This window comes from Xiphophorus maculatus, chromosome 21, assembly GCF_002775205.1.
Source record: "Xiphophorus maculatus strain JP 163 A chromosome 21, X_maculatus-5.0-male, whole genome shotgun sequence".
In the NCBI taxonomy this organism is placed as follows: Eukaryota; Metazoa; Chordata; class Actinopteri; order Cyprinodontiformes; family Poeciliidae; genus Xiphophorus; species Xiphophorus maculatus.
The window spans coordinates 25,220,925-25,246,017 of record NC_036463.1 but is presented as its reverse complement, the minus strand read 5'-3'; the positions used below and the strand labels follow the sequence as shown (position 1 = coordinate 25,246,017).

The following is a 25,093-nucleotide window of genomic DNA, read 5'->3' as shown; positions in this document are numbered from 1 at the left end:
AACTGTTGAATTGAACTTTATTTCATATTTCTTGGTTACAGGTTGAAAACAAATCAAAGGAAAAAGAAGTAATATATGAAGATCACCAGGACACAGAGACGATTCTCTTCTTTCTAAAGTTAATCATCAAAACCTGCAGAGAGAAGAAAGATGCAGAGATCAGATCAGTGAGTTTCCAGCTTCTCTCCAGCAGCAGTCAGTGACGCAGCACATCCAGTAGAAAGAGCAGCAGGGCCTTCAGTCCTGTTCAGAGCAGCTTCCTTTCAGCTCTCATCTTAACGTGTTGCAGTGAACACACTGAGCTCCAAGCTCACACACCTACACACACTTTCAGCATCCAGTCTGCTTCCTCTGCAGGTTCCACTCAAGTCCACAGTGGAAACAAACTGCTGAGATTCCTGAAGGCTTCACTGCTGCTGCAACACTGGAGGATGGATTTGCTGCTGCTGCATTTAGACACAAACTGCTGCTGATCAACATCTCATCTGCTGCTGGAACATCAGCTGACTGACCAACATGGAGGCTGTCCCTGAACACATCTGGATGAGACTGAGGACAGGAGGACACATGTCCAGATGTGAGGAGTGGACTTGAGCAGAAAGAGCAGCTGCTGACTAAATGAATGATGGTTTGTGAAATCAGAGCCAGTGGTTTCCAGGCTGCAGTCAGACTGATCTCAGAGCTGTGACCAACATCAACCTGATCACTTGTTTCCTGTTGAACTGAGAGAACAAGCAGATCTGAGATCAGATCTGCTGCTGCCACAGTTTGATGGATGAGGACCACTGTCTCTAGACATGTTGGACGGCTGGACGCTGGAGTCCAGCTGGACTTCCTGGAGACATGAACACAGCAACAACACTCATCTTCACACCAACACAAACACAGGAACACAGCAAGCTGCTGCTCCTCTGATTGGCTGATTGCTGTTTCTGTGTCCAATCAGGAAGCCTGAACGATTCTCCTCCCACTGAGAAGCTGCAGCTTTACTGGGAACACTGGATCTTTGCTTTGATGGGAACTTTTTTAGTTCAATATGCTGACAGCAGCTGGAATCACTGCAAACATTTACTTACTGAACATCCTTTACAAAAAGCTTCAGCTGCTGAACATCAGAATCTTTCAGGTTGTTTCCTCTCAGGTCCAGTTCAGTCAGATGGAGGTTGGACATCAGAGCTGAGACCAGAGAAGAACAGCTGATCTCTGACAACCTGCCGTCCTCCAATCTGAATAAAGAATAAAAGATGTGAGCTGAAGCCAACAGAATGCAGGTTAAAACTGAAATATGAACAAATTAATAATAAAAATGTAGAAAATTAATTTCACTGAATGTAAAAGTCCCAGAAACATGATGAACTGATGTTTAATAATTGATCCAGTAAAACTGGTTTATAGAGTCCAAACCAGCAGAACCAGAACATGTTATTATGACGTGTTGTTAGAATATTTCAGTCGGGCCTTCAGTGGTTCTGGTCGGGAATTAAAGCTTTAATATTTCAGTTCAGATTCATTTTAAATGTCAAACTGATTCCTGATGTTTCTACATCTGTTCATCTTTACAGATTAATAAAGTTTGTGGTTTTATCAATGATGGTTTATTGATCATTTATGATCAGAAGGTCAGAGATGTGGATGAACATAATTATTTAGTGAATTAAGCCTCAGTCTGTCTTGGACATAATGACATTTTATCAGATTTTATATCTGATTGTTTTGTAGATATTAAGACATTTAATGATCCTAATATCAGAGTTTTATCAGTCTTAAGTCTCCAATCTGACCTTTAACCTTCTCTCTGCAGGTGTGGTTGGTGTCTGTGAAAGGAACGCTGTGATTGGTTGAATGTGATGGTGGGAGGAGGAACTGCTGGTGCTTTTATAAAAAAAAGAAACTTTAACTGGACCAAACCATAGAAGAAGAAAGCAGACTTTACCATGAAGACCCTCAGAGTGGATCAGTAGATAATCAACCATCTGTCTGCAGTTTAGTGGCAACACAACTTTCACATCAGAAACATCAGATACAGAATAAAACATGGTTTCTTACATTAATTGTTGTATTCTGCATTCTGGATTCTGTAGAAAACCACAGAGCTCCTTCACTCCAGAATCTTTCAGGTTGTTTCCTCTCAGGTCCAGTTGAGTCAGATGGGAGGGGTTGGACTTCAGAGCTGAGACCAGAGAAGAACAGCTGATCTCTGACAAACTGCAGTACCTCAATCTGAATAAAGAAAAAAAGATGTGAGCTGAAGCAAACAAGATGCAGGTTAAAACTGAAATATGAATAAATTATTAATAAAAATGTAGAAAATTAATTTCACTGAATGTAAAAGTCCCAGAAACATGATGAACTGATGTTTAATATTTGATCCAGTAAAACTGGTTTGTAGAGTCCAAACCAGTAGAACCAGAACATGTTATTATGACGTGTTGTTAGAATATTTCAGTCGGGCCTTCAGTGGTTCTGGTCGGGAATTAAAATGGACTTTAAGAACCAAAGTGTGACATTAGAGCTGTTAATGAATGCTGCAGTAATTTAAGGGAAGCAGTTCATTTCCACAGTGACCTTTAACCTTCTATTGAGTGGAACTGAAGGATTTATCTGGAGGATCAACAGCTGCAATAATTACACTTCACTCATTCATAAACACATGAACACATGAGTGGAAACAGAACTGACTGATTTATCTGGAGGATCAATAGCTCAGTTTGATTATAAATTCCTGCTAAAAGCCAAATGTTGACTTTTGGCTATGTTTGAATTATATCAATTTATTTTTATTTATTTATTCACAGCAAGGAAAATATTTCCATATTAATATCAGATAATTTACTTAAATTGATGCTGCTGTGTTAAAATAAAACCATTTCTGTTGGACTAAGCTCTAATATTTCAGTCCAGATTCATTTTAAATGTCAAACTGATTCCTGATGTTTCTACATCTGTTCATCTTTACAGATTAATAAAGTTTGTGGTTTTATCAATGATGGTTTATTGATCCTTTATGATCAGAAGGTCAGAGATGTGGATGAATATCTTTAATTAGTGAATAAAGCCTCAGTCTGTCTTGGACATAAAGACATGTTCTCAGATTTTATATCTGATTGTTTGTAGATTTTAAGATATTTAATGATCCTAATATCAGAGTTTTATCAGCCTTTTGTCTCCAATCTGACCTTTGACCTTCTCTCTGCAGGTGTGGTTGGTGTCTGTGAAATGAATGCTGTGATTGGTTGAAGGTGATGGTGGGAGGAGGAACTGCATGTGTTTTATAAAACAAAGAAACTTTAACTGGACCAAACCATAGAAGAAGAAAGCAGACTTTACCATGAAGATCCTCAGAGTGGATCAGTAGATAATCAACCATCTGTCTGCAGTTTAGTGGCAACACAAGTTTCACATCAGAAACATTAGATCCAGACTAAAACATGGTTTCTTACGATAATCGTTGTATTCTGCATTCAGGATTCTGTAGAAAACCACAGAGCTCCTTCACTCCAGAATCTTTCAGGTTCTTGTTGTAGCTCAGGTCCAGTTCAGTCAGATGGGAGGGATTGGACTTAAAAGCTGAGACCAGAGAAGAACAGCTGATCTCTGACAACCAGCTGTTCATCAATCTGAATAAAGAAAAAAAGATGTGAGCTGAAGCCAACAGGATGCAGGTTAAAACTGAAATATGAATAAATTATTAATAAAAATGTAGAGAATTAATTTCACTGAATGTAAAAGTCCCAGAAACATGATGAACTGATGTTTAATATTTGATCCAGTAAAACTGGTTTGTAGAGTCCAAACCAGCAGAACCAGAACATGTTATTATGACGTGTTGTTAGAATATTTCAGTCGGGCCTTCAGTGGTTCTGGTCGGAAATTAAAATGGACTTTAAGAACCAAAGTGTGACATTAGAGCTGTTAATGAATGCTGCAGTGATTTAAGGGAAGCAGCTCATTTCCACAGTGACCTTTGACCTTCTATTGAGTGGAACTGAGTGATTTATCTGAAGGATCAACAGCTGCAAAAATTATACTTCACTCATTCATAAACACATGAACACATGAGTGAAAACAGAACTGACTGATTTATCTGAAGGATCAATAGCCAAGTTTGATTATAAATTCCTGCTTAAAACCAAATGTTGATTTTTGTCTATGTTTGAATTCTATCAATTTATTGTTATTTTGCTCTATTTCCATTAACTTCATTCTGACTGACTGTATGATTATCTTATTATTTTAATCCAAGGCTGTTGTATTGATGATTATCTCCTATTTATAGTTATATTGGTTGATTATTTAATCATGTGACTGCTGCTTCATGTCTTCTTTGGTCCTGTGGCTGTTTAAAGTTGTCTAGAAATAAAGCTGCTCTGCTATCAGCTGTCCCACCGTGCGTCCATCCAGCTCCTTCTGTCAACGTCACAACTTACTGCTACATCTGTCACAAACTCACAGGATTCCTGCTGCTTCACCCCAGACACTGGAAATTAGAAATAACCAAGGAAAGGGGAGGGAATACTTTGTTTACCTCATATTTATTCACAGCTTGGAAAATATTTTCATCTTTTCAGAAATTTACTTAAATTGATGCTGCTGTATTAAAATGTAACTGTTTCTGTTGGACTAAGCTCAAATATTTCAGTTCAGATTCATTTTAAATGTCAAACTGATTCCTGATGTTTCTACATCTGTTCATCTTTACAGATTAATAAAGTTTGTGGTTTTATCAATGATGGTTTATTGATCATTTATGATCAGAAGGTCAGAGATGTGGATGAATATCTTTAATTAGTGAATAAAGCCTCAGTCTGTCTTGGACATAAAGACATGTTCTCAGATTTTATATCTGATTGTTTGTAGATTTTAAGACATTTAATGATCCTAATATCAGAGTTTTATCAGCCTTTTGTCTCCAATCTGACCTTTGACCTTCTCTCTGCAGGTGTGGTTGGTGTCTGTGAAATGAACGCTGTGATTGGTTGAATGTGATGGTGGGAGGAGGAACTGCATGTGTTTTATAAAACAAAGAAACTTTAACTGGACCAAACCATAGAAGAAGAAAGCAGACTTTACCATGAAGATCCTCAGAGTGGATCAGTAGAATATCAGCCGTCTGTCTGCAGGTTAATGGCAACACAACTTTCACATAAGAAACATCAGATCCAGAATAAAACATGATTTCTTACATTAATTGTTGTATTCTGCATTCAGGATTCTGTAGAAAACCACAGATCTCCTTCACTCCAGAATCTTTCAGGTTGTTTCCTCTCAGGTCCAGTTCAGTCAGATGGGAGGGGTTGGACTTCAGAGCTGAGACCAGAGAAGAACAGCTGACCTCTGACAAACTGCAGTACTCCAATCTGAATAAAGAATAAAAGATGTGAGCTGAAGCCAACAGGATGCAGGTTAAAACTGAAATATGAAAAAATTAATAATAAAAATGTAGAAAATTAATTTCACTGAATGTAAAAGTCCCAGAAACATGATCAACTGATGTTAAAATTTGATCCAGTAAAACTGGTTTCTAGAGTCCAAACCAGCAGAACCAGAACATGTTATTATGACGTGTTGTTAGAATATTTCAGTCGGGCCTTCAGTGGTTCTGGTCAGAAATTAAAATGGACTTCAAATTTTATAATGGTTTCATATTAGAAATAAAGTGAAGGTTGGTTTATGTCAGGTATCTGGAAGAAACCTATGACTCTGTTGAGCCACCAGGTGGTGCTGCTCTGCTGGTGATCAGGTTCTCAGTAATTTGTTTTAAAGTAAAACTATTTACTGAACTCTGGGGACAGTAAATACTTGGAGAATTTATTCTGGTTTGGTCTAGACCAGGGATATTCAACTCTAGGCCTCGATGGCTGGCGTCCTGCAACCTTCAACACCTGAGTCCCATCATGAGGTCATGAGGTCATCAGCAGGACTCTGGAGAACCTGACTGCATCCTGAGGGAGAATTCATCATTTCATTCAGGTGCTGAAGCAGAAACATCTAAAAGTTGCAGGACACCAAACCAGGAGGCCTGGATTTGAAGAGTCCTGGTCTAGAAGGTGCTATGCTGCCTTCAGTCTACCTGCATGTTGCCATGACAGCAGCTCAACCAATCACCAAAAAGCAGACATCGTGGTCCATCTACCACCTGACATCCCAACAGAGGAGGGACAGCAGAGACAGAGGACAGCTGGAGACAAGGACAAGATGTTTGCTGCAATGAGGACACATGCCTCCTTTACCACTGATCATATCTGATCAATTCTGATCAGTAATGATCAATTCTGATCACCAGAAACACGATGGAGGAACTCTGAATCAGCTCTAAAGTTTCTGATCAGTGAGCTTCTGATGAAGCGTCTCTGAGCTCAGAAAGGCGAGGCTCCAACCGACTGACAGCTGTCAGATTGAAGAGACGGTTCTTCTCTGACCCGGTCCAACAGAACCACAGATCCAGGACAAAGCTGAGCTGGAGGAACCGCCTGCTGCTGTCAGTTTTTATTCATATAATAGTTTCTCTTTGCTGTTGCTATTTCAGCTCTTTCTTAAATAAGATGTTTTATTAAAAATATAACTTGTCTGGTTCTGGTTTTACTCTGGAGGAACATTTCATTATTAATGTGAAGAAGAAATGAGAAAGAAATTAATCTGATCATCTGAATCTTTCTCAGAACAAAGTGAAAATAATTCATTTATAAAGCAAAAGATTTTAGAAATTATATTCTGACATTTGAGATCAGATTGTTTTTAATGAAAACAGAATAAATGTGAAGATAAATAAATATCAAAGTATCAATGAAAGATTTTATAGGGTAAATAGAGAAAACAAACCTCAGACTCTTTACTTTACTGACTGAACTCTCCAGGATCTCACACACATGATTCAGCCCAGAGTCTGTACTGGTTCCATCTATGTGGATCTGACTTATTTCCAGTTCAGTCAGATGTTGGTTGGACTTCAGAGCTGAAGCAACAACTTCAAATTCAGCCTGTTTGAGTTCACAGCCACCAAGTCTGTGATTAGAGAAGAAATAAATTCAGTTCTAATTAAATCAGATCATCTATATAAACACATATGATATCATTGATATCATCTGATGAACATCTGGTCTTCACATCAATTTACTGAGTTTGATAATTTCATAATTAACATCATGGTTCTGGTTCTGGTTCCGGTCCAGTTTCATGTTCTCAGAACAACTGAAGGTTTTAGCGGCGGCCATCTTGGCTGCCTGTTATCAAACCTCCCTGTTTCTTCATGCTGAGCTCTGACTGCTGCAGCAACAATCTGGATCAGAAGCTCTTCATCACATGACTTTAAAACATGATTCTCATTGGAAGATGAAGGAACAGATGAAATCAGTGGAGCTGATATCCTAACAGACCCAACATGGTGGAGCGGATGGTGATCAGAAAATAGTTTCTATTCATCCATTTTCTAGACAAACTTAAGCTTCTAGGATCATGGCTCCTCTCTGTCTCCAGCAGCCAATGACTGAGAGGCAGGAGAAACTCTGGACAGGAGGACAATTCATCTGAGCAATCAATGATTTTATTAAATATTAAAACCATCTGCAGTAAAACAGCAGAACTCAGTAAATATCTTCAGGATCCAACATCCAGATGAACTCCTGACACTAAACAGTCACCAAGCTCTCCTTCCTGAGGAAACCAGGAGCTTCAGCTGCAGCCAGATGTTGAAGATCTTCTATCAGTCTGTGAAGGAAAGTTCAGTTTCCTTCACAGACTGCCCCCCACCACCTTACTATAGATATGAAATATAGATCATGATGGAAAGAACCAGATGGTCATGAATGAATCCAACAGCTCTGCTAAAAGCAGCCTGATGCTTCCAGCAGAGCTGTCCTCCTCTCTCCCCATCAGATGATCCACTGTGGCTCCCCACAGGAAGCAGCATCTTTAATGGTGAACCAGTGAAAGTTCTCCCAGTAACTAGAAGAGGCTGGAATGTCTAAAGCAGGGGAGCTCAATATGTTGATTGTGATTGATTGTGGGAAGGTTTTGAGTTGATCTTGGCAGTAGATGACAAACTGAAAACCAGGAGGCTGAAACCAGCAAGTCCTCTTCTGATGCACTTATCAAAATATTCACTAAGATCCAAAACATTTGTAGTTTTATTATAGAATTTAAAAAATAAAGTAAATCAACTAAGTGTGTTCAAATTAATGAGTCAGGAAAATAATAATCTGGAGTTATTGTTTCAACAAGGTGTTGCACAATTCAGCGCGTTTTGGTTCCACTAACAAAAAAAGGCGACTCAAAGACCGACTGACTAGCAGAGCAGGAGTTTAAATCAGCTCATCAACCACCGCTGTGTTCATGGGAGGCTTATTAATAATCACAAAATAAACATCAAGACTGAAAACCTAATATTGTAACGGACTGAATGTTTTGTTTTTAATGTAATCTCTGCTCAGCTTGCGCAGCTCAGGCGGTTGCCACGGCAACGGGTGTGCTTAAATGACAAAGAGAGACGGAGAGTGAAAAGGTAGGAGGGGTTTTGAGTTGATCACCTGTTCAGGTTATTTTAGCACAGCCAATTTGCTATGGCTAATTACAGCAGCTGGATTTTCTGAACGTTCAATAGACAAAATTGGACTAATTACCTCATTCGATTGTGAGTCAATGAGTGAAATAAAAAATGTGTCTGATTGATTGGATCTTTCACACAAAAACTGTTTTATGAAATTCTACACATGAAGACTGATAAAAAGTGGAATATTTTCAAAAACCTCTAAATATTAAAAGCTGCAACAATGCTGTCCTGGAGTAGCTGAATGTTTAGATGATTGAAATAGTCCAAAGAATGAAGGAAGTAAAGGCCAAAGACAACCAGAAGCAATTTGAGCTACAAAGAAGAAACAGTGCAACAATGCAAACAATGAATGCTGCATTCACACAGCATTCATTGTAACAGAGTTACAGAGTCAGAGTCCGACGTCAGTAAAGTGTTACTGACGTCAGACCAGTTTTTTCAGTTATGCGTTGCTTTTTCAAATCCAGTAATCACATTAAAGTTACTTATCCAAATCACTGTGCGTTGCTATTTTCTTTTCTAATTTAATTGTATTTCCTCTACGCATCTTGGGGAGCGACTGCCGTTTCTATGCAACAGTTAGCAGAAGCGACAGAAACATAAACAATGGAGGGAGATGCACATTATGTTGCTGGAAAAACAGGAACTATTGAGTTTCTGTCACCAAGTCCGATTATTATAAGCGTCTTTGGGTTTGCTTTTTCTAAAGTTAAAAAAGCTCACCTTCAGTTCAACCTTATAAGTGGAGATATATTGTGGATGTTACCATGATAAAATAACTTGCAATTAAGCATTAGAAAAGCTTCATGTAATTTTCAAAGGTGGCGGAGTGTTGTTGTTAGGAGTTGCTGAAAGTAACTAAAAGAGTTACTATTAATGTAACTTAGTTACTTTCCAAATCAGGTAACCAGTAATCTAACTAAGTTACCTTTTCAAAGAGTAATCAGAAATCCGAATAAAGTTACTTTTTGAAAGTAACTATGCCATCACTGATTTGGACTCACCGAGCCTTTCTGTAGTTCCTCACAGCTGGAACCAGTCTCAGTCGTCCCGATTCTGATGTGTTGTACTTCTCCAGGTCCAACTCATCCAGAACCTCTGACATCTGCAGCATGAAGGCCAGAGCTGAACACTGGATCTCTGAGAGCTTCTTCCCTGATTTCAAGAATTGTTCAATCTCCTGAAAAACTGAGAGGTCGTTCATCTCCACCAGGCAGTGGAAGATGTTGATGATTCTGTCAGGAGAGATTCTATCAGCGCTCATCTGCTTCAAATTGTTGATGATTCTCTGGATGGTTCTTGGACTGTCCTCTGTCTGACCCAGAAGGCCTCCTAACAGTCTCTGGTTGGACTCCAGAGTGAGGCCATGAAGGAAACGAACAAACAGGTCCAGGTGGCCATTTTTACTGAAGAAGGATTTCTCTAGGACTTTTTTCATGATGCTCTCCAGAGATGTTTCACTGAATTTTTTTTCCAAGAACTTCTTCACTACCTCTGTATTCCTTGTGGTGAAACAGTGGAACATGTAGACGGCAGCCAGAAACTCCTGAATGCTCAGGTGGACAAAGCAGTAGACTGGTTTCTGGAAGATCACACTCTCTCTTTTGAAGATCTCTGTACAAACTCCTGAGTACACTGAGGCCTCTGTGACATCCAGACCACACTGCTCCAGGTCTTCTTGGTAGAACATGATGTTTCCTTTCTCCAGATGTTCAAACGCCAGCCTCCCCAGCTTCAGAAGAACTTCTCTGTCAGCCTCTATCATCTCCTGTGGACTTGTCTCATGTCCTCCATGGTACTTGTTCTTCTTCCTCTTTGTCTGGACCAGCAGGAAATGTGAGTACATGTCGGTCATGGTCGTGGGCAGCTCTCCTCTCTGCTCTGAGGTCAACATGTTCTCCAGAACTGTAGCAGTGATCCAGCAGAAGACGGGGATTCCACACATGATGTGGAGGCTCCTGGAGGTTTTGATGTGGGAGATGATTCTGCTGGACAGCTCTTCATCACTGAACCTCTTCCTGAAGTACTCCTCCTTCTGGGCGTCAGTGAAGCCTCGTACTTCTGTTACCCTGGAAGTACATGAAGGAGGGATCTGATTGGCTGCTGCAGGTCTGGTAGTTATCCAGATGAGAGCTGACGGAAGCAGGTTCCCCTTGATGAGGTTTGTCAGCAGAACGTTGACTGATGACTTCTGTGTGACGTCAGAAACCAGCTGACTGTTGTTGAAGTCCAGTGAAAGTCTGCTTTCATCCAGGCCATCAAAGATGAAGAGAAGTTTGCAGACAGCCAGCTGCTCTGCTGGGAGCTTCTGGAGTGTTGGATGGAAAACATGGAGCAGCGTGAGAAGACTGTGCTGCTCATCTCTGATCAAGTTCAGCTCTCTGAATGAAAGCAGAACCACCACACTGACATCTTGGTTCTCCAAGCCCTCTGCCCAGTCCAGAGTGAACTTCTGAACTGAGAAGGTTTTTCCAACACCAGCGACGCCATTAGTCAGAACCACTCTGATGGCTCCATGTTGGTCAGGGAAGGATTTAAAGATGTCATGGCACCTGATTGGAGAGTCATGGAGGTTCTGGATCTTGGAAGCTCTCTCCAGCTGCTTCACCTCATGTTGGGTATTAACCTCTTCACTTTGTCCCTCTGTGATGTAGAGATCAGTGTAGATCCTGTTGAGGAGGGTTCTACTTCCTGTTACATCACTTCCTTCAGTCACACATTCACATCTCCTCCTCAGACTGATCTTATGTTCCTTTAGAACCTGCTGTAAAACAACATCTGCTAAAACAAAGAAAAGAAACAACTGAAGTAAAAAAACCCATCTGAAACAGAATTTGATCCATCATCACAAAATGATATTGTTCTATTATCAAACATCACATTTCTGCCTCTGTTTTGTGACCAGAATATTCTATGTAAGTATTTAATTCACAAATCAGACCAGATGAGTAAACACTGACAAAAACAGATCCATTAAATGCTTTGAGCAACATGAACTCTTCTGCATCATGTCACCATGTCCTCATTTTACAGTTTCTATCTGAACGTCTCCCACAAATAGAAGCTTCAGAAGAAAGGAACAAAAGAAAATGTTTTCTACTGGAATTTTCCAGCTTTAATGAAAAAAATCTAGAGGAAAAGCTCTAATATGTAAGAGAAACCACTCATTGTATCTGCTAGTGTTCACATTTAAAATGTCATTTCTCTGTCAAATACTGGATTGGATGTTTTCAAAGAGAAGTAGTTTGAAAATGATATGGAACTGATTTAGTCCTTTAGAAGTAAACAATAGATTATTAGAATTATTAGAGGGTGTTCCCCAGTGTATTATAGGCCTGGCGGGCCGCCATGCTTTACGTGCCCACCCGCCAGGTTAAGCCTTGTGTATTTTTTGTTTTTATTAGAAAGAAAATACAATTTAAAAAAAAAATGTTTTTTCTTTTTTTGAATAAGCCGGAATGCAAGCATCTCTTCTGCATTGAGCATTTCACTGGCAGGGCAGAATTATTCCTGAAAGAAAGATGGGTTAATAGTTTTTACTGTTGATGCATTGAACAGGCAGTGCAGAACAATCACACCGCTGGCGCCTCTGAGTGCAGTTAAAACTCAAGGATTAAACTGAGAGCCTCAGATTGTAGCTGTAGCAACAAAGCAATCTAACTATGAAGACTGTTCTCTGAACTTTTACAAAATAAACTTACCAGCTCCTTAAAATCTTAAATGTAAATGTTTAAACCATTTATAATATTTTACTTTATCTATGCTAAAACCATTAAATCAAACTTGGCAGCACTGACGTTCTCTTAGTTCATTTATGCCTTGGGCCGGTTCTAAATGTGATCAGCATTACATCATGTTTTTAGATCCACTAACTGATGATTTAATTTGGATTAAACAGAAGGTAGGCAGTACTAGGCTGCCTATTTCATGCATCAACATGACCATCAGATTTAATAAGATGTTCAGTTTTAATACAATTAGGACAAAGAGCTGAGAACAGAATCACTTTAAAGAAAAACCATTTACACCAGTTGGAAATACAGAGATTTGGTTGACAGAAAGATTTATAAAACCTTAAACGTCCAAATCCCAACTAAAGACATTGAATTGTTTCAACAGACGACAGAAGGAAGCTCTGATTGGAGGTGTTCAGTCTCACCTGGAGCACAGCTGCTCTGATTGGCTGTCAGCAGTCCAGCTCCTGTTCTGGGTCTTTTCCCACACTGGGGGCAGGAGGAGGGTCCAGACTGGTCCCAGTAGAACCTGATGCACTGTCTGCAGAACCAGTGACCACAGCTGGTAGAGACCGGATCCATCAGAACCTTCTGACACAAAGCACAGCAGGACGGCTGCTCCTCCTCACCAACGCTGCTCCTCTTCCTCCCTCTGTGAAGACATTTCTTCATCACTGAAATAGTTCACTAACAACAGGCTGGAGCTGTCCTGGTACCAGAAGCTGAGTCAGAACAGAACCTCAGAACATTGATGATCTCTGGTTTGAAATATGTCATTATATTTGGTGATATGATTGATCTTTCTTTGGTTGTATGTCCATCTGAAATCTTTATTCTGTCTGAGTCAGAGCAGAAAACTGTTTCCATCAGAGGCTCAAAGACCAAAATCTGATTCTAATCTAGAGTCCAGTGTAGAAACATGGATCGTTCTTTAATGGTGGAACACCAGTAAACAGGATTCAGATCCAGTTTGCATTAATCTAAGAACTTTATAAAGAGTCTTGTACTGTGATAGAACATTATTTGGACATGTTAGCAATGCTAAGAACAAGTTATTTAAATTTGTCTTATTTTTGCAAAAATCTGACTTCATGATGATTCTTTGGACTTTGGTTCTGTGTTCACTTTGTAGTTTTATTGTCCTGATTATTGTCCTGATCCAGACACCATTTATAGGTTCCAGAAAAGGCCATTGAAAAGTTGGGGGGGGGGGGGGGGGTTGTTTATGGGTTTTGTGGTGTTTCATTATGGTGTAATGATAAAACATAAAATATTTATAAAAAGTAAGTGGAAATGTTTGTATTTAGTAAAAGGTATTTTATTTAAAGAAGTGGAGATTGGTGAATTCAGATCCAATGTGAATTAAAGGTGGTTTGGTCCATCACAGCTGGGACTATTTAAGGCTGCAGTTTCACCTGTGAAATGATTTTATTGATGCTGTGAGAAGAATAAACCATTGCTGTTCCACCTGACTCTGCCTCAACTTTTCATCCTCACTGTAAAATCCAGCCACAAAAGGCTGCCTTGTTACAAGGTGGTGACAGGCGAACCAACAGCTGCTTTATTTCCTGCAAATTGGGATTTATAAAGTTAAGGTGAGCAGGTACAGATTTATATATCTAAATTTACTTTTGTGCGCCACTTTTCTAAATTTGTCCCTGTTAGTGTGAAAACTGCTCACTCTTTTACACATGAGGCCCCAAACCTCAGTGGAACATGGAAGCTGCTAGAGATTCATAAAGACACAAAGGAAACTATTTAGTTTTTCCTCCACAGTTTGTTCTGTTCTCTCAAAGAACAGTTTAGATCACAACTGAAAAAAGAACTAAAATAATTTAAAATGATGTTCTGGTTTCCATGAATCAGTTTCTAAGCTGAAATCAAAGTTTAAATCCTGGTTGGTCTCTGCAGAGTCACATTAATCAGTTAGAAACTGGTTTCTTACTCTGGGTCTGATGGTTCTGGGTCAGTACTGAAAAATGGAGGGTTTCCCTTGGACCGGTCACTCCTCATAGAAGGACAGATGGATCCTGGAGGTTTTGCTCTCAGTCTGAGGTTCTGATCTCTGAAACACAAACATGTTATTCAGATCACATCAATTACTGAGAAACTGTGATAAAAACACTGAAGAAGATCTGAACACAAACTGCTGCAGAGAAGCAGAAGGTTTAAAGTTCTGGGTCGTCATCCTACCTGGATCACATGGACCCAGTGTTCCCAGTATATAAACTGGGCCCAGTGTTCCCAGTAAAGAAGTTTCCCTCTGTCAGTGGGTTTAGAGACAATCTCTGAATTGTTGCTCTTTAAAGTTTTGGTTGTTTTTGTTTTCATGGATCATTTTCATCCATCACTGACTCACTGAAGCCTCATTAAAACTCTACTGATTGGCTGACATTCCTCATGTCTACTTAGCTTTAAGTTTGCATAGAAATTAAGTTACTTTTTATTTATTTGCTAAAGATAAACAAGTTAATATTAAATAAATCTGTGTGGAGTCACATGAATCAGTTGGAAACTGGTTTCTTACTTCCTGTCTGATGGTTCTGGTTCAGTACTGAAAAATGGAGGGTTTCCCTTGGACCGGTCACTCCTCATAGAGGGACAGACGGATCCTGAAGGTTCTGCTCTGTTCTCCTTTAGGTCCAAATCTTCCATCTTCTGGACCTCAGTAAGTCTGAAAGAGAAACCAGTACCAGTCAGTTCCCAGTGATCCAGTAAGCAGAAAGTTGATTCCCATCATGTGTTCAGAGGATCAGAGGAACCTGATCCAGCAGGTAACATCTGGGTCTGAATTGTTCTCTCCTTCACTTCTTCATGACCTTCTGATGTCTGCTGGCTGATCCAAGAACCTTCTGGAGAACTTCTGACTTTATTAAGAACATTTCAAATCTGAGTCTGAAACCTAAACTGGAATCATGTTCCAGGTCTGTAGAAACATCCAGAGTGAGGTCAGATGTAGTGAATGAAGGAGTGAACATTTCCTATGAAGTGGTGATGTGTTGGTCCTGAACAGATGGGCTCAGTTAAAGCAGCGGTTCTGAAACCTTTGGGGTCCAGACCTCCTTTAGACGGGCTGCCAGTCCTCCTGCTGAGAGTCAGGTTTAGTCAGAGAGGCAGGAATATGTGGAAGGAATATTTTCCAGACGGACCAACAATCAGAGAGACTTCAGGATCAGGTGATCCATGGAGATCATGAGGAGTGATCTGATCACTCTCAGCTTTCAGCAGATCTGTTCAGTTTTCCAGCAGCTTAGAGAGACAAAGAGTTTCTCACTGCTGCAAGGAGAAACAAGAAGTCCAACTGGAAAAGAAAGAAGTCAGAGAGGAGGAAGAGAGGAAAATCTGTTGAGAGTTTAAATCTGGTTTGACTCCACAGATCAGAGAAACATCAGTTTCTGATGAACCCCAGACTGCTGAGGAAGGAGTGATGTGTCACATTTATGATTTAAATAATCAGAGAAACCAGTTTAACATGATGGAGTATTATGGACACACTAAGGAAATAAAATAGGAAAATACGAGAATAAAGTCAGAATATAACAACTTTATTCTCATAATATTATGAATTTCTTCCAAAATAATTTCTATTTATCTTATTATGACCCTAATACTCTGTGATAGTTTACAAATGTTTTGTTCTGGTTTTTCCTACTAAGATAAAAATAGTTCTGCTCTTTAAAAGATTCATTCAGTTTTTATTTAGTTTCTATTCATGATGTCATTATTGCACACAATCAGATCATCTTTAGGTGTTAGTGCTGCCTAAAGGTGGGATCATGTGGGATCATGGTAGATCTCACAGTCGCAGTAACTAAGTTGTGGCACTTTGTTAAATATTTCTCTCATGAAATATAAATGTGTAATGTTGCCTTGTGTAACAACAATTTATAAGCAGCAACGTTTCACAATAAAGTTTTCATTTCAATGAATTTAATTTTCCGCCTGTCTAAATACTTTCTTGATCAGCCCATGAATTAAAATCAATTCAATAAAGCACTACCCCTACAAGGACCCCATGATAGACGCTCTTCTATCCGTCCTGCCTAGAGGCGATGCTCACACCGATGCTCTATGGTAGGAACATCTGACCAGGTAGCACAGATCGTCACTGTTCTGCCGACTCGGGCCGCTGTGGGCGTCCCTTGATTTGATCGGTTAGAAAAAGATCCAGAGACCCATAAGAGACACGGAGGAACATGGAGCTGCAACACTGACCTCTATTAACAAGTGAACAACCTGGAGCTCAACACCAGCAAGACCAAGGAGGTCAGAGTGGACCACAGCAGGTCCAGGAGGACAGAGCACCACCTGTTACAATTCAGGTGGAGGTGGTGGAGTGCGTAGGTAGACAACATCAGATTCCTGGGCGTCCACATCACCTCGGACCCGACCCGGTCACTGAACACCTCTGTTCTGACGAGGAAGGCCCAACAAAGACTCTTCTTCCTCAGGAAGTAGAACAGGGCTGGACTTCCTGCTCAGTGGCTCAAGAACTTCTACAGAGCCGTGATGGAGAGCATCCTCTGCCTCAGCACGACTGGGTGGGACGACAACTGCACCATCCAGGACAAAAAGGACTTGGCCCGGGTGGAGAAAACGGCCCAGTGGATGGTGGGGAGTCAGTTACCGAACCTGGACCTAATAAATACTGGCAGACTGCAAAGGAAGGCCAGTTGTGTTGCTGCTGATGATCCCACCCACCCAGGACACAAACTGTTTGTACCGCTACCGTCTGGGAAACGCTGCAGATACAGAAAGTGAACAACCACTTTATGGCTAAAGATCAGCTTTTCCCCAAGAGCTGAGAAATCAATCTGTCCACCTTCCATCCTCTCTGCCCCCTGCAGACACACCCACACCCTAATGCTGCACCCTGAGGCCTGATTAAGACTTTATTTATTCATCTATTCATCACTGAGGGCACCACTCCAATTTCATTATGTAGAAACACAACAAAAATCTTATGTCTTAAAACCACAAGTTATTTCTGTCCTCCGTCTCAAAATGGAGTCTGATCTGAAGAACAAAGTTAGTTTCATTTTCTATGTCACACAGTCACATGACTTGTGTGTTTTCATCACTAACAGAAGCGTCTAAAATCCTCATTTGATTTGTGGAATAAATATTTACAGTTAATAGTTCAGGTAGATTTTTTGGCTTAAAGAAAACAATAAAGTTCAAAAACTTTCAGTATTTCTAGATTAACTCTCCTCTTACATTCGTTTCTAAGGTACAGCAATAATGTTCATGGGTCAGTTTGACCTGTGGAGGGTTTAATCATGCAATAATGTCAGAAACCAAAAAATTCCTCCAAAACATTTTTGTATTTGATTATTAACTCCAATACTAACAATTTCACTCAATATTTGTCCAATGATGTTTTTAATTTCTCAGAAATTAAGGATCAATAACAACAACCTGCTCATTTACTTATTTGGACATAAAAAATGGAATTTACATTTTTAATGTCCACTGAAAAAAACCTAGACACACAAAAAAACAATAATTTCCTTGAAATTGATCTTTGGTAAATTTTTTATATTACACTTTTTTTCAAAGGGTGCTCTTTATAATTGAACTTGAGACACACAAACTGTTCAGGGTCAAATTGACCCGCTGATTAAAATCAAAACAAATAAGTCATGCAGAGAGTATTTATGTTTTCCTCCATTTCTGCTGAGTGTCACTCAGTGTGGGTGGAGTTTATCCACAGGAACAGAAAAGATTCCTGTCAACAGTTGCATGAACACTTTCTGCTTTCTCGCAGTTTCCTAGTGAAGTAAAGAGAATAGTGAGGGGGTGGGCTTGTGTTTGTGTGTGTGTATGTGTGTGTGTGTGTGTGTGTGTGTGTGTTTGTGTGTGTGTGTGTGTGTGTGTGTGTGTGTGTGTGTGTGTGTGTGTGTGTGTGTGTGTGTGTGTGTGTGTGTGTGTGTGTGTGTGTGTGTGTGGTGAAAAATGGTTCGTAGCTGCAAGGAAACATAACAGGAGGGTTAAGAGATTCTGTAGTCAAACAAGTTCATCTACATTCTCATGAGCCTCTACTGGCAGAACAAACCTGTTCATCAACATTCAGATCATAAAGTCCCAACAGGCGAGATTATAATCTCATTGTTAAACAGTTTTGACGTCTTTAACAGGCATCAAAACTTAAAGAATTTTATTTCCAGAGTTAAAGTGACAAACTTTCTATTCAGAGCATTAAATGACAGCAGCGCAATAATATATCTGACATTAAACCACTTTTACACAAACAGAGAGATTATATTTAAACAGCGGAAGTTGCTGCTCAGATTAGTTCAAACTGGGACTGAAAGGTTCGGTCTGTTCTCGCTTCTCTGACCCGGAAACAGAGAAAAGCTTGAAAACGGGTCAGAACCAATTTTATAGAAAGTGTGTGTACTCACTGGATCTGCTGCTGAGATGTCTGCGTCACACAATGGAGGCGCTGCAGGTGATCAGCTTGATACAGGTGAGGAGGAGGAGGAGCTCACCTTCTGATGTGTACACTGTAAAAAAATATCTGGACAATTTAAAGTCATTTTTTTTAAAAACACTTACAGACTGTAACATGAAAAACATTATAATACAGTAGAAAATACATGAGAATTACCATAACTCAAGAAACATAAATTTCACATAATTTTTAGTTATTAAATGTAGAAAACACAGAAATTTATTGTGAAAATATTAGAAGTTGTAAAACTCATTGAAAAATACTGTAATATTTCCAGCAGTTAATTATCCTAAAATTAACAGCAGTAATCAGCCAACATTACAGATTTAGCTGATTTATATCTACGATGTAAAACCATAAACCAGACTGAAAAAAACATTTTAGAGAAAATAATGCTGCTATGATATTTTGGTTTATTTTTTAATAATGAATTTTATTCCCTTTATTGATCAAATTGAAATCTCAAAGGGCGTATTCACACATCGCCATCGGCCTTCTGACCAACACCAGCAGGGAAGGAGGTGAAGTGTCTCACCGACCCAAACGACGAGGCGGGTCGACCCGAATCCATCTGCAAGGTTTACAGTTAATGCAGTTTCTGTTATTTGTCCTGTAAACTCAGAGTCTCCAGTTTGAACTGAAGTTAGCAACTTTAACCAACTGATAAGAAAAGTTTCCATTAGTTTCTGTGAGCCACCATGTTTATTTACATGCATTGCAGCTGGAAGGAAAGAGACATTTTTACTATATGGAGAATTTAATGCTCATTTTTCCAGATGCAACATTTCCATTAACGTTTCTGTAGAGCCGAAATATCGTTCAAATAATTAGCAGTTATTTAATATAGATATACAGCATTTAGATGCTTCAAATATTATTTCAGGTCTACATTAGACTGCATAAGCTCAGAGTTATTATTAATGGTAGAAGCAACTTTTTCAGGTTTGGTTCTCATTCATTATTAAACGACAGTTTTGTCTCAAAGCCATAAGTTTGGACAGCAGTTATCTGAACTAAACGCTGTTTTAGTTCATTTACTGAAGGAAAACGTGAAACAAAGATTCTGTGTTCAACCAGCTCTTTAACCCAGAGGGGTCAGAGGTCATGGTTCCTCTCAGCCATTAAAACCACTGTTTGAGATGTGATGTCAGCCTTGAACAAAGTCGGCTCTTGTTTCCATGTTTGGACTGAAATGATGTTTCCAGATTAGAGCAGAAGAATAAAACCGCTTCATGACCTTCTGATGTTCAGCAACCAGAAAAACCTGGAAAAACCTGGAAACTTTAAAAACTCCAGCAGAGCCGTTTTCTCCAACCAACACAGATACCAGATCACCATGACAACCAGCTCACCGTTACAAGCTAACGGGTCAGAACCACAGGCCCCGCCCCCAAAAGACCAGCTGTAATTCATCCAATCATCCATCAAACGCTGCTGGAAGCTCCGCCCCGTTTCAGCTTTATCATTTCTCCATGTTTTCCAATAAGAACATAGAAACTGTTCAGTTCTGGTTCTGCAAAGTGTGAGGGAGCCGGTCTCTGAACACCTGAGGGTCTCCATGGTTCAAACCGGACCAGCAGCTGAGAAACGGGTTTCAGCCCGAGACCCTTCAGCTTCTTCAGCTCTCAGTTTCATTTCATGCTGATGGTTTTCCAGATGAGGTTTCTTTAAAAGGCCTCTGATCTTCTGCAGCTCCATCCTGCCTGTCATTTATCAACCAAACATCCAGATGTCTGAACGTCTCAGCTGGAGTCTGAGATCCATCCCGACCTGGAGGCAGCGGTCCACAAGGTTCTGAACCCTGAGCTGAACCTCAGCAAACAGCTTCACTTTGGCCTGGAACCACTTCAGGCCACATGAGGGTCACAGTCTGAACACAAACAGAACCACATCATCTGCAGAAAGTCCAACTGGTTCCAGGTTCCCTTCTAGATCCGGTCCAGAAAGAACAGCAACAGAACCAGGAGCAAAAAGCGCCTGATGGAGCACAAGCTGCACAGGAGGAAAACTCAGCTTGGTGCTGCTGATTCTGCAGGATCTAAAGGAAACAAAGAGACCAAACCAGAGAAAACAATCTGAAGGTTTCCATGGAAACAGATCTAACCAGGACTTCAGAACCGCTTGAATCATTCTGTGATGAACTGAACTGGGAGAACCTCTGAGTTAGATGAGGCGGTTCTGATCCATGATGAGATTCAGCTCATTGTTCAGCTGCAGCAGATGAACTGGTCATGAGATGAACTGTTCAGCCAATAAAAGTCCGTTTGTTCCGCAGAGACGGAAAGAGGAAAAGCGGCTCCAGCTGGAGTTGAAGCGTTTTTAAAGAAACAGCCGCTGAGAGAGAAGAGAGAGGAAGTGTGGCTGTTTCTCTGAGCGGAGCTCCGAGGCTGGATGCTGCTCACACTGAGCTCAGGAGTCAAGCTGGAGACAACCGAGACAACGGAAGGAAGCCGGGCCATGACCTTTCAAAGTAAGAGCGGAATTAAAGCCATTAAACGGAAGAAGGGGAAAAAAAGCTAATTTAGCAATGAATAAGTTGAATTAATACGTTTATTGTAAAAAATGATGTATCAAACCACAAGTAAAAATATTTTTCTTGCTTTATTTACAAGAGTTTTATTTAATGTTATGTAAATCAGCAGGTGATCAGCTCAATTAAAAGCAAAATAGTGATTTAATATAATAAAATGTAACAAAGTGTCCAAAATGTTTTCTGTTGTGAAATTATGACATCTGATCAACATCCTGGACTTTATGGAAAAATATTAACAATAAATTGTCATGTTTCTCTTTTCTTTCGCTCATTTGACAAGAATGGCATCAAATGAAATAAACTGTAAAACAGTTTTAATAAATTTCACTGCTAACTGGATCAAGCCTGAATTCTCCAAGTCATAATAAACAATAATTAATAACTTGAAGAGAATTACAGTTCTTACTAATATACTTTTAAAAATGAATCACTTGTGATTAAGTTGTTCTCACAATTCATGTTAATAACAAACCAGCCAGTTTTCTTCCTCTGTCCTGATTATTTCTCTCGTTTTCTCTCCATTCTCACAGCTGAATCACATGAACTTTGTTAAATATTTAATAAACAAAGCAGTGAAACCACATTTAAAAAACATGAAATTTAAAATGATACTTTTTGAATAACATCTGGACGCTGCAGCTGATCAGATTTAAACGCGTCACATCGCTGTAGTCGACTGAGTGAAGATATTTAAACTCAACTTTATCAAGTTACATTATTTATTTTTTTATGATTCACTATCTGGTTAAACAATAAAATTAGTTTATTTTTCTCGCTATAATCAATTATATTAGATGAAGCTACATTTGCAGGACAACAGTGACCTTTTATTTTGTTAGTAACTTAAACTAACATGAATATTTAAGAGCCTCATTACTGTAACATAATGTTTCAAACAGTAATAAATTGTTTTTAGTGTGTTTACTAGTTATCATTAGTTAAATATTGTTTAGTTTTTACTAGTCATAGTTTCAGTTTTTTATACTTTTGGTAAATTTCAGGTGCAAAATTCAAAAAGTCAAAGTTTTATATTGTGATTATGAAAACATGGATTGGGTAATGAAAGCTCAGCAGAAAATACCAGGAAATTAAAATATTTATTTAAAATCATCAGTAAAAGTTTCATTGCATCATTTCCTCACTGAGTCGTTTACAGCAGCAGATAGAAAGACCAGAGCTGCACAAACATCAGAAACTGAATTCAAATGAAGCAAACATGCAGCCTGGAAACGGCTGAACTGAAATATGTTTCATATTTCTGCTTCCAGGATGAAAATGAACCAGAGAAAAATGATAAACTTTAAAAACTGAATCAAGTTCAGATCAAAACTCCATGAAGCCTCTAAATGGAGATGAGTTACAATTTCATCTTCATCGATCCAAAGAGAAAACAATATTAGATACAAAATGACAGACAGGAGGAAATAAACAGGATGGAAATCATTCAGGTCAAAGGTCATCATGATCCAGTCAGAGTCTCTTTAGACTCAAACTGCTGCAGCTTCAACCTCTGAGGATCAGCAGGAAACAGAGACGATTCTCTTCTTTCTAAAGTTAATCACCAAAACCTGCAGAGAGAAGAAAGATGCAGAGATCAGATCAGTGAGTTTCCAGCTTCTCTCCAGCAGCAGTCAGTGACGCAGCACATCCAGGAGAAAGAGCAGCAGGGCCTTCAGTCCTGTTCAGAGCAGCTTCCTTTCAGCTCTCATCTTAACGTGTTGCAGTGAACACACTGAGCTCCAAGCTCACACACCTACACACACTTTCAGCATCCAGTCTGCTTCCTCTGCAGGTTCCACTCAAGTCCACAGTGGAAACAAACTGCTGAGATTCCTGAAGGCTTCACTGCTGCTGCAACACTGGAGGATGGATTTGCTGCTGCTGCTGCATTTAGACACAAACTGCTGCTGATCAACATCTCATCTGCTGCTGGAACATCAGCTGACTGACCAACATGGAGGCTGTCCTTGAACACATCTGGATGAGACTGAGGACAGGAGGACACATGTCCAGATGTGAGGAGTGGACTTGAGCAGAAAGAGCAGCTGCTGACTAAATGAATGATGGTTTGTGAAATCAGAGCCAGTGGTTTCCAGGCTGCAGTCAGACTGATCTCAGAGCTGTGACCAACATCAACCTGATCACTTGTTTCCTGTTGAACTGAGAGAACAAGCAGATCTGCTGCTGCCACAGTTTGATGGATGAGGACCACTGTCTCTAGACATGTTGGACGGCTGGACGCTGGAGTCCAGCTGGACTTCCTGGAGACATGAACACAGCAACAACACTCATCTTCACACCAACACAAACACAGCAACACAGCAAGCTGCTGCTCCTCTGATTGGCTGAATGCTGTTTCTGTGTCCAATCAGGAAGCCTGAACCATTCTCCTCCCACTGAGAAGCTGCAGCTTTACTGGGAACACTGGATCTTTGCTTTGATGGGAACTGGTTTAGTTCAATATGCTGACAGCAGCTGGAATCACTGCAAACATTTACTTACAAATAATTGAGTTGGTTGTCTGGACTGGTTACAAGATCCTCCAGCTGTTGAACATCTGACTCCTTCAGGCCGTTTCCTCTCAGGTTTAGTTGAGTCAGATGGAGGCTGTTGGACTTCAGAGCTGAGACCAGAGAAGAACAGCTGATCTGTGACAACCTGCAGCTGATCAACCTGGATAAAGAATAAAAGATGTGAGCTGAAGCCAACAGGATGCAGGTTAACCAGTCCAACAGAACCAGTTAAAGAGTCTCATGAATATTAATGCCAACATGCTGCTGCTTCAATAAAGACCTGCTGACTTCAGCTCTTAAACTCTGTCAGCTCCATTAATACAAATTGAGCTTCTACAGCCAAATGAGTCAACTTTCACAGAAAATAAACAAATAAGTAAGAACTTGGAAAAAATATGAACAAATATAATAAAATGCTGATTAATTCAACTATTTTAATTCTTCAACATTCATAAAACATGATGTCATGGAGAATATTTGAAGTAAAACTGACACTAAGAGGCTAAATACACAGAAAGTAAAGCTGTATTGTCTCTTATTTGAGTCTCTTTGTCACTAAACTCATTACAGACTCACACAAAACTGTTAAACCACCAATCAGTGAATAGATCCAGGAAATAACTGAGGCAGATATTCATTCAAATAAAATACAACACATTTCCTTTTCAGTGGAAAGATGTGAATATTCATAGAAATATAAAATTAATGTTTTAAAGTTCATCAGCTTTGCTTCTTATTTCTAATAAAGCCATTTGATGACAGGTCACTAAAACAAGAAAATGATTCTCTGTATGAAAATCAAAACATACAGGGACTAAAATTGTAGTCTATGTGCCAGGACACTGAATCCTAACAATACCTCCTGTTGGTTGATATGAACCTTGATGTCCATATCAACCAAATCTGTCGGTGTTACTTAGAGATGCTATTTCAGTGCCCAGAACTCTCATATCCCCATATCTGACCGATATCTAACTTTCTCAGGGCAGTCTGAAAGGTCCAATTCCAATCTTCTCATTTTGTGCCACTTCCATAAATCAGATATGTATCCGGTAGCTTTCAAAGCATCTGCAGTGAGAATGGACGTTTTTGTCATTTATGTGACAGTCATAATTCTGCACCAAAAGAAGCCAGATACAGTGAAATGCAAAAACCTGACAAACCACAGCTGAAGCAAGCTGTGGCGACATGTAACTTTCTTTTCAGTGATTTTCTTTCTATTGCTTTGATCTTGTGACATTTTGTCGGTTCCTATTCCTCCACATTTCCTGCATTATCAGCTTTAAATTTATTGAATTCCAGAAAGTTTTTGAT

At 39.6% G+C, this 25,093-nt stretch overlaps 2 protein-coding genes across 13 annotated transcripts in view; both read right to left on the bottom strand.

Annotated features, from left to right (window-relative positions):
• LOC111606203 (NACHT, LRR and PYD domains-containing protein 12-like) lies at nt 1-21,182 on the bottom strand. Of its 2 annotated transcripts, none has more exons than XM_023326165.1 (12): nt 20,086-21,182; nt 18,684-18,785; nt 14,807-14,953; nt 14,225-14,344; nt 12,705-12,931; nt 9,550-11,326; nt 6,820-7,002; nt 5,184-5,357; nt 3,441-3,617; nt 2,047-2,220; nt 1,077-1,226; nt 1-133 (listed from the first exon to the last, which is right to left on the bottom strand). In XM_023326165.1, the coding sequence occupies exons 3-12, from the start codon at nt 14,932-14,934 to the stop codon at nt 127-129; spliced, it is 3,117 nt and encodes a 1,038-aa protein (XP_023181933.1). In that variant the 5' UTR covers nt 14,935-14,953; nt 18,684-18,785; nt 20,086-21,182; the 3' UTR covers nt 1-126. The 2 variants fall into 2 exon arrangements, with proteins under 2 accessions (XP_023181933.1, XP_023181934.1); XM_023326166.1 differs by having other exon boundaries at nt 9,550-11,323.
• Nucleotides 21,183-22,344: 1,162 nt separating this feature from the next.
• Nucleotides 22,345-25,093, bottom strand: part of LOC102220191 (NLR family CARD domain-containing protein 3-like) — a 54,101-nt gene continuing 51,352 nt past the window's right edge. For all 11 annotated transcript variants that reach the window (XM_023326177.1, XM_023326182.1, XM_023326185.1 and 8 more), the window contains 2 exons: nt 23,769-23,939; nt 22,345-22,834 (listed from right to left, as the gene is read on the bottom strand). In XM_023326177.1, coding sequence (XP_023181945.1) covers nt 22,825-22,834; nt 23,769-23,939 — 181 coding nt within the window. In that variant the 3' untranslated portion in view covers nt 22,345-22,824. The remainder of the gene's footprint in view (nt 22,835-23,768; nt 23,940-25,093) is intronic.

Coding starts and splice junctions, on each gene's coding strand:
- LOC111606203 (XM_023326165.1), bottom strand. CDS start 14,934: ATGGAAGATTTGGACCTAAAGGAGAACAGAGCAGAACCTTCAGGATCC. Junction 12,932..14,224: donor CCAGAACCATCAGACCCAGA/GTAAGAAACCAG, acceptor ATGTCTTCACAG/AGGGAGGAAGAGGAGCAGCG. Junction 3,618..5,183: donor TGCAGAATACAACAATTAAT/GTAAGAAATCAT, acceptor TTCTTTATTCAG/ATTGATGAACAGCTGGTTGT.